This window comes from Pleurodeles waltl, chromosome 8 (genome assembly GCF_031143425.1).
Source record: "Pleurodeles waltl isolate 20211129_DDA chromosome 8, aPleWal1.hap1.20221129, whole genome shotgun sequence".
Classification (NCBI taxonomy): Eukaryota; Metazoa; Chordata; class Amphibia; order Caudata; family Salamandridae; genus Pleurodeles; species Pleurodeles waltl.
This window is the reverse complement of record NC_090447.1, coordinates 677812720-677822795: the sequence shown is the minus strand read 5'-3', so window position 1 is coordinate 677822795 and position 10076 is coordinate 677812720. Positions and strand designations below refer to the sequence as shown.

General features: G+C 43.9%; 1 protein-coding gene across 1 annotated transcript in view; it reads left to right on the top strand.

Annotated features, from left to right (window-relative positions):
- Nucleotides 1-296: 296 nt before the first annotated feature.
- ZPLD1 (zona pellucida like domain containing 1) overlaps nt 297-10076 on the top strand; it is a 473205-nt gene continuing 463425 nt past the window's right edge. The window contains exons 1-2 of the mRNA XM_069204797.1: nt 297-420; nt 8465-8576. Coding sequence (XP_069060898.1) covers nt 8489-8576 — 88 coding nt within the window. The 5' untranslated portion in view covers nt 297-420; nt 8465-8488. The remainder of the gene's footprint in view (nt 421-8464; nt 8577-10076) is intronic.

Sequence of the window (10076 nt, the reverse complement as noted above, 5' to 3'; positions counted from 1 at the left end):
CTTCTTTGGAATATAGTTTGGGAACTCCCTTGGATCACATTTCGTGTCTTAAATAATCTAAAATAGGCCTGTGAATGTGTAGAGCTCCGTTTTCAGTGTTCACGTCATACTTATATTCTCTGTTTACTTAACAGAGGTATACCCGTGTTACCTTATAGCCCTGTTATTGTATACCTTTACTGTTCTTGCCTCAGGTATATAGCTCCCATTTACTTGACAATTACAACATTTGTTAGTCTTAGGATGTGTTTTTACCAAATGCTGGTAAAACATTGACCTACATTTTCTCCAATCGTGTATCTGCAGGGTTGTATATAAGCTTCCAAGTGCCTAAACAAAGGTTACAAGAGCATAAGAAACTGTCAAGGTAGAAAAGCGGACCCTGGTAAACATACTGCCTTTGGGATACTTTTGCTAACGGTAAGTTTCAAAATCCTTGTTTAATTTGAATTGATGTATATGAGTATAATAGCATGCAGATTTAAAAAATACGTATTGTGCTAGCATAACATCAAAATCTAAACGTAAATGAATCAAATGTAATGTTAGTGATAGACAAATAGAACAACAGGCACACTGTAAAGTTGAAGTATGCTTCATATTCATGCGAATAAGCGCAAAATAATACAATAAGTCATTTGCTTAAAGTGGAACACGCAGAATATAATGGTTTCCGTGTGACCATGGGTTAATTCTCATGGAAATTTCCATATGAATAGAGTGACTGAAAGCACGCTTACAAGCATTGGTATTTTTTTTCAAATAAATGTGGTTGCTAAAGCTCTTTTAGAGGTAGAAGTGTTCTTTTCTCAAACGACTCATTTAAATTTGTGTCGCAATTAGTCCCCTCATTGCATGTACAAAAGACTTTTCATAAATGGGCGTCTTTGCGCAGTGGGGTAGCAGGGGTTGGATGAGCTCTAATGCAAGAACAAGACGGCCATAACTCGGGTGCAGTGGCTCTCGCATCCATGATCCAATGTGTCAATGCACTATTCCACTAATGGTAGCTACAGGTCTCCAAGTTCCCTTTCTACCCGCCTTACCCTCTCTTCATCCCTTCTGTCTCTCACGCATTCTTATCAGCTCCTCCATTTCCTTCATCTTTCTCTTCTCAAGCTTCCTAATCCCTGTCCTCTTTATTAACCCCCCATTTCATATACTCATATTATTTAGCTACTAAGCTACTATCTATATCCTACAACAGCCTCCCCTTGTTCTACCTGTTCTATTCATATTTCTAGTTCCTTTCTCTCCTGTTTTTTCACCATTTTTATTGAGTTTTGGTACACGGTGAGTACATTGAGAGAAGTACAATCAGCGCAACAAGGCACAGTCAAACATCTCAACACATCATGTACAGTAAGTGATACAGTGCAATTTAGGAGTTGCGATTCTTATTTAATAGAACTTCAGGAAGAAGAAACAGGAACAAAGCCAAGGCTTAAGAAGACGATGGTCCATTGATAGTACATCCAAGGGCGACATGAGGACTACAGTATGGTAACACAGCCACATAAAAGTACAAGCGACTCATTATATCCATATCACAGGATTGCCTATTGGGGAGGGCAGTGGCGTAACAAAGGCCTCCGCAGTGCGGAGGGTGTGGGTGTGGGGAGAGGGCCCCCCTCAACACAGTACACTGTTCACGGGTGGCAGGCCCCTGACTGGGTCCAGGGTGCCCCTCCAAGGGATTCGCAGCCCCCCCTTCAAGTTTCTTTACGCCAGTGGGCCGGGGAACTTGGCTTGGTCGGGAGAACAGTGCTGGTTCCTTTCTCTTGGTCGCTCCTGTCTAATTTGCTCGTCGTTATTTACTCCAATCCTGTCACTTTTTTTCTCTTCTTTCTTTTCAACCTTTCCTGCCCTTTCAATCCTTTCCTCTCTTTCCTTTCCTAGGTAATCCCTCCACCCTGCATGCCCCTCCCCTAGGAGTAGAGATTGCCAAGGCCGAGGCTGGCTGTGTTTAAATAATTTAGAACAGCATACTTGAAGGTGGGGGCTGACACCTCTAGGCCCTGAAGCCACCACACCACCTGCACCACTATCTGGTTGAGGTAAATGTCTTCAAGTTTTTCAGGCATCTTATTCTAATTTCGTTGTAAATGTCCAAGGGAACAACACAAGTAACAACATGCATAAGCTATAAGATGTATGTCCTAACTTTGAGCAATACTTTTAACAGTCGTCGAGATGTAGAATTGGAAGAAGAGTTAATGTGAAAGATTGAGGTACATGCCAGTAAAAGGACAGTTAAATTGATCTGTGAGCACTATTGTGTATCTTCTTTTGTACAGTTAAAAAGCATACGACCTGTGAAGTATTTCCTAACAAATACATATAGAGAATATTTTTACGATAATGGAGCTAGAGAGAGTGAAGCCCCAATCGGGTTCGCAAATCAGCTCCACAATTAATGTAGCCTATAGCGATGGCAGACAGATCCTAGCATAAGAAAGAGGCTTAGACTACGGGTCGAGCAGTGTAGTCTAAGGTTACAGTCTCCATATCGTAAATTAGAAAGCATGACTTCTGTTACTAGGTGAGCTCGAAAGGGCAAGTGATCGCCCACTCAGTTCGGCCTCTGAAGAAAAGTACTATATTCTTGGACGAAGATTATGTGACAATCTGGACCGAATCACTTGGTAAGAAAGAGAAATTCTTGCATGTTCAGTCAAAGAAATCCATTCTGCAATCCCATGTATAGAACAGATGATTGACTTGTCTCTGTTCAGACGTTTATGGCTATTAATGAGAGAGTACATCTTCCCCTTCGGTTTTATACCATTGGCTTCCCAGACGAATTTCAAATCCAATGTTTTTTCTTAGTTTAGTCCTAGTAATAACTCTGTGCTTAAATAGCACTCGATCTCCGAACCATTAACGTGCTGTAGTAACGGTGTTCTTATTAAGTATTATTGCACAACAGAGGAACTCCTTTTGCAGTCACTGAATTGTGCACCTTAACACCATTCCCTTACTTGGGATATTGCTAACTCTGAGAGAATAGTTTACTCAATATAATTAGTGGGAACCTGAGAGCTCCCTTTGATTTGAGCGAATAGTAGGATGCCGGGTATTTCCCCACCCAATTTCCCTGGTTATCCATAATTTCCACCTCGTTATTTCACCCGGGGGCTCTCTGGATGACACCACAGTTACCACGGGTCTCATAACTCGACAGGGATGGTTAACACGTCATCACCCCTATTAAAATGAAGAGGCCACTCATTGACAGCCTCAATGGTACTTGTTTAATCTGCTCCTTAAGAAAGAAACCTCAGAGAACTTGGCAGAGTTAATACGTTGTGTGAGAAAGTAGCCTCTTTCTAGCCTTGTTACCCCCACTTTTGGCCTGTTTGTGAGTATACGTCAGGGTGTTTTCACTGTCTCACTGGGATCCTGCTAGCCAGGGCCCAGTGTTCATCGTGAAAACCGTATGTTGTAAGTGTGTTTGTTATGTGTCACTGGGATCCTGGTAGCCAGGACCCCAGTGCTCATAAGTTTGTGGCCTATATGTATGTGTTCCCTGTGTGATGCCTAACTGTCTCACTGAGGCTCTGCTAACCAGAACCTCGGTGGTTATGCGCTCTCTGCTTTACAAATTTGTCACTAACAGGCTAGTGACCAATTTCACCAATTTACATTGGCATACTGGTACACCCATATAATTCCCTAGTATATGGTACTGAGGTACCCAGGGTATTGGGGTTCCAGGAGATCCCTATGGGCTGCAGCTTTTTTTTTGCCACCCATAGGGAGATCTGACAATTCTTACACAGGCCTGCCAGTGCAGCCTGAGTGAAATAACGTCCACGTTATTTCACAGCCATTTACCAGTGCACTTAAGTAACTTATAAGTCACCTATATGTCTAACCTTCACCTGGTGAAGGTTGGGTGCAAAGTTACTTAGTGTGTGGGCACCCTGGCACTAGCCAAGGTGCCCCCATATCGTTCAGGGCACATTCCCCGGACTTTGTGAGTGCGGGGACACCATTTCACGCGTGCACTATACATAGGTCACTACCTATGTATGGCGTCACAATGGTAACTCCGAACATGGCCAAGTAACATGTCTAAGATCATGGAATTGTCACCCCAATGCCATTCTGGCATTGGGGAGACAATTCCATGATCCCCCGGGTCTCTAGCACAGAACCCGGGTACTGCTAAACTGCCTTTCCGGGGACTCCACTGCAGCTGCTGCCAACCCCTCAGACAGGTTTCTGCCCTCCTGGGGTCCAGGCAGCCCTCGCCCAGGAAGGCAGAACAAAGGATTTCCTCTGAGAGAGGGTGTGACACCCTCTCCCTTTGGAAATAGGTGTGATGGCTGGGGAGGAGTAGCCTCCCCCAGCCTCTGGAAATGCTTTGATGGGCACAGATGCTGCCAATCACTGCATAAGCCAGTCTACACCGGTTTAGGGATCCCCCAGCCCTGCTCTGGCGTGAAACAGGACAAAGGAAAGGGGAGTGACCACTCCCCTGACCTTCACCTCCTACGGGAGGTGCCCAGAGCTCCTCCAGTGTGCCCCAGACCTCTGCCATCTTGGAAACAGAGGTGTTGCTGGCACACTGGACTGCTCTGAGTGGCCAGTGCCATCAGGTGATGTCAGAGACTCCTTCTGGTAGGCTCTTACCTTTCTTACTAGCCTATCCTCCTTCCAAGGTAGCCAAACCTCCTTTTCTGGCTATTTAGGGTCTCTGCTTGGGGAATTCTTCAGATACTGAATGCAAGAGCTCACCAGAGTTCCTCTGCATCTCCCTCTTCACCTTCTGCCAAAGGATCGACCGCTGACTGCTCAGGATGGAGGTAAGTTCTTGCCTCCCCACGCTAGACTGCATTGCTGGGTATCGCGTGATTTGCAGCTGCTCCGGCTCCTGTGCACTGTTCCAGGATTTCCTTCTTGCACAGCCAAGCCTGGGTCCCCGACACTCTAACCTGCAGTGCACAACCTTCTGAGTTGTCCTCCGGCGTCGTGGGACTCCCTTTTGTGACTTCAGGTGGACTCCGGTTCACTCCTCTTCTAAGTGCCTGATCCGGTACTTCTGCGGGTGCTGCCTGCTTCTGTGAGGGCTCCCTGACTTGCTGGGCGCCTCCTCTGTCTCCTCATCCAAGTGGCGACATCCTTATCCCTCCTGGGCCACAGCAGCATCCAAAAACCCTAAGCGCAACCCTTGCAGCTAGGAAGACTTGTTTGCGGTCTTTCTGTGTGGGAATACCTCTGCAAGCTTCTTCACGACATGGGACATCCATCCTCCAAAGGGGAAGTTCGTAGTCCTCTTCGTTCTTGCAAAACACCAAGCTTCTTCCATCTGGTGGCAGCTCCTTTGCACCCTCAGCTGGCATTTCCTGGGCATCTGCCCACTCTCGACACTGTCGCAACTCTTGGACTTGGTCCCCTTGTCTTACAGGTACTCAGGTCCAGAAATCCACTGTTGTTGCTTTGCTGGTGTTGGTTTTCCTTGCAGAATCCCCCTAGCATGACTTCTGTGCTCTCTGGGGGTTGTAGGTGCACTTTACACCTACCTTACAGGGTCTTGGGGTGGGCTATTTTGCTAACCCTCACTGTTTTCTTACAGTCCCAGCGACCCTCTACAAGCTCACATAGGTTTGTGGTCCATTCGTGGTTCGCATTCCACTTTTGGAGTATATGGTCTGTGCTGCCCCTATACCCATGTGCTCCTATTGCAATCTATTGTAACTTTACACTGCTTGCATTACTTCCTTTTGCTATTACTGCATATTTTTGGTATTGTGTACATATATCTTGTGTATATTTGGCATCCTCATACTGAGCGTACTCACTGAGATACTTTTGGCATATTGTCATAAAAATAAAGTACCTTTAGTATATCTGTGAATTGTGTTTTCTTATGATATTGTGCATATGACACCAGTGGTATAGTAGAAACTTTGCATGTCTCCTAGTTCAGCCTAAGCTGCTCTGCTATAGCTACCTTCTACCAGCCTAAGCTGCTACAAACACCTCTTCTACACTAATAAGGGATAACTGGACCTGGTACAGAGTGTAAGTACCCCTTGATACCCACTACAAGCCAGGCCAGCCTCCCACACGTTGTGACTTCAGCTGCAGAAAAAAATGATCAGAAAGTCTATCAAAATGTGAGAAATGCCAAATACTAGCATGTATTAAGAGTTGTCCAGTTGGAGTGACGTGCAGCATATCAACTTAAAATGTCACCACCATTTAAAATCGTGTCCCCAGATTTGAGAAAATACTACACTAGGGCATTGCTGTTTTTAAAATCAAGAAGCAAATTACAAGATCAACACGTCCCACTAATTATGATTATTAGTCGTGGCTCCCCGCAAACGAGCATATCAGCCTAACCTACAAATCCACACACCCCTGCATGAGAACACATTCGCGATGAGAACGCATTTTGGCCTATCAGATCTCATGGGTTAGGTGAAGTTTTAATTATCAGGTGTTAAATCAAGGGCTTCTCCTCCGATTGAGAAAGCCTCGGATCGTAAAAAAAATGTTCCTTGGAAATGCCTGAACTAACACGTCTTGCTTACTGGAGATTACTCTGTGTAATACTTCTCGTTTATTTAGCTCACCTGAGTCATTACAGAAGGATACTTCAAGCACAAATCAGACTTGGATGCACCTGGATGCAACCTACCCGGCTGAACAGTTAGGCCATAAACCTCATCTAAAGGGAGATGATTATTTTAGATTTTAAGTAACAACGTTTTAAATGTCATGTTTATTCAGAAACAAAAGTGAAGACTCCACGGAGGTGATATCTTTTATTTGGCAATCATGAATAATACATTAATCTTTCAGGTAGGCAAGTAAAATGTCGACATGATTTTGAGTTGTTCCTTAAGTATACAGTTAAAAAACGTCCAGTTTCAATCAAAACTGCTGGGGTGCAGACTATTTGAGAGAAGGGCCCTGCCCTACATTTTAAGAAGAAAAGTGAAAAAAACACAAAAAGTGTTTGCCCAAATAATTACATATTCAGCTTTTCGTCCAAGGAGCAAACGTTGGTGGATAGCCTTCTCTAACTGCCCTCTGCCAGTCAACAGATAAAAATCCGCCCCAACATGGTAGTTACAACAGAGGGGACTGCAAGCATCTAAAGCACTTTCTATAACACAGAAGTGCCTTAGACTGCAAAAAACGGATGCAAGTGCTCAACTCACTGTTTCAACTTGATGACATGAAATGGAATGGAACCAATAGGAATTCAAAGATGTTAAAAATTACTGACTGACCCATTTCCATCCACCACCTTTTGGTTAACTGCAAGCCTAGTTTGTGCTGGAGAACATGGTTCATTAAAATGCGGAACAGTCTGTGTGTTATACCAAAGATACTGACATAGTTTAACAATTCATTGCAAGCTCAAATTTTGTGGCTGTTTTTTTAATAAAAATCGTGATTACATAGTGCAAAATTAAAAGTGCGCTGACTATGGCAATACCTGTGGCAATGTGCTTTACTAGGGCATAATAATTTCAAACATTATTAATGTATGAATTAACAATTAATTTTGTGCAACACCAGGGACGTTTACTGGAATCACTATTAAGGGGCTCATTTGCCTGTATTGGAATTGGAGCACCATCCATATATTGACAGTGCTCCCACTCACCAAACTTGCAATTCCCCCACTCTATTCAGTTGTAGGGGAACTGCAGAGTTTCTTCCTGTTGAACTTCAGCTGTGACCCACCCTCAACGGGTCTACTATTACTGATTTTTCCATCCAGTGACCTGTGAAAATGCTCATGAGATTCAGACAGAAAACTTACTGCATGTCAGATACATTTTCTATTTACAACAGCAGAGCCCTGCTAACGGAGTTGTTGTCGAAACGCAAAAAGGAATGCCGATCAGTATAGATTAGAAATGGCGGCCAGCTCAGTATTGAATAGCGATTAAAATGCACCCTCTGCACTGGGGGATGAACTTGTATCACTTAGAGTCGTACGAGGCAGGTGGGGATCACTAAATATGGCAAGCAATCCCAGAGCCCCCACCATTCTGGAACCTTAGCAGACCACTTGTCTAGCTTTAAAAGAGACACCCGGCCTTTGAGTGTTCCAGTATGTCTGGTATCCTCAACCATTTTCGACAGAATCAATCTTTGGCTGAGAAAGACACGATACTTTTGTTGTTAAGACATTTCTTCAACTGTTGTCTTGCATCACTGGGGAAAAGCATGTTATGCTCCATAATGAACATTACCATTCTAGAGGCTGCTGCCTTTGTGATTATTTTGGTTTGAAAGCACTTTCCAAAGTTGTGATATATGTTACATTTGATAAACAATACATTTCAAAACGGAACGTTACAGAGGATGATGTATCCTATTATGTGTCCATATCAGTGATGGGGCTGTGAAAAAATACATGAATTTGAATAATGAAGAGAATTCATGCTTCTCTCTCAAGCGTAAACTTTGCGTTTCTTCTTTTTCATTCAAGACCCGGAAAGACAAAGCAATCAATATGTTCTGTATCATCATCCTTCTCTCCTTCCTACGAGGATCTGTATGTGTGGACAACTCTACTTGCAATGGGACCTATCGGACCCCAGGTACGCCCATGTTTTAGAAGGTTCTATCCTAAATTACATGTTTATTTATGGCATGTATTGTATGCGTTAGGTTACTGGGTATTGTAAAACAAGAGTAGTTTTTTGTTACTATCCATTTTCTCAGCTTTAAAAAAAAAAATGTTTAGTTTAGAAATATCTTCACTTACATTGAAACATACGTTTTTGTACAAACATTTCAAGTCTGATTCTTTAATTGATTTTCAAATGTAATTGCGACTGAGTGTAATGTATGCACGCAAGTCATTGACCCCGGTTCATAGACATAAGTAATCCTCATCACCTACTTCAAGAGGGCAAGTGGTGGAAAAGGTGCTATAAAGATCCACAATTAGCAAAAATTGTTCAAGGAGAGTAGGGAAAAGGATTTCTTCACTTCACAGAAATATATTCCATGTGACAAAGTAGAGCTGCACACCTATGAAACATGCTTTTGTAGATTGTCTGCTCTTTCGGTAGTTTAAAAAAAGTAGACAATGAATGCAATTTAATGAGTCGCTAAGAGTATGCATAAACAATAATTATTCTAACCATGATTTAAATAGGGGTGGCTTCTCCATTAAGGCGGAGGAGCGTTGCCCCCCCACCAGCAGGGCAGATGCAAAACCTTTACAAGAAAACAATGATAAACAGTGTTTAATATTGTTTCCTTGTAAAGGGGCGGGGCCACGGGGTGACGAGCAGTGAGGGGGAGTGCACAGCACTCCCCCTCAGAGCGCATGTGTGTTTGGCAGGCCGTCTCGGGCAGGCCAAACACACTTGCGCAGGAGGCTTTCTCCAGCTCTCTCCAGCTTAGCAACACAGTTGCCGGGCTGGAGAGAGAATGCACAGGCTTCCAGCCTGACTGGGAGCGCCCTGGCTGGGCGCTACCAGCCAATCCTAACCCTGCTTTGAGCAGCGTCAGGATTGGCCGCAGGGCAGGCTGGGAGCCTGTGCCTGCTGAGCAGAAGTGGATGAAGCAGTGCGGTGGCGGCAGCGAGCACGGTAAGTGTTTATTATTTTTTTTTAATTTAATTTTTATTCCCAACGGAACCAGCCAACGACCCCCCCACTTGCCGACCCACCCCTTCCACGAGCATTAACTGGGTTTAAGAATTAGTGAGTGTCACAATGAGGGAATATTCGATTTTCACGCTTAGCAATTTGCAACTGGGAATGCAATTTGTGATGCAACCTATGTTTTAATAGGTCACATTGCAAGTTGTCCATGAGCAAGGGATCGCAAAATGACCTGCCTAAATATTATTGGTTAGGCTGAACCCAAATTGCGACCCTCTGTGATAGGCCGATAATACAGTGATTAAGCAGATCTCTGTTCCTCCTGCTGCTTCCCAAATAGGGAAACAATCCTTTTTATAAGCAGGCAATTTCCTATAAAAGGACAGGTGCTGCCTAAAAAATTTCTGTCCTTTGGGAAGACATCTGGGGAAGCAGGCAGTGGTCCTATCCCCATAGGGGAAGCTGCCCTATGGAGACAGCATC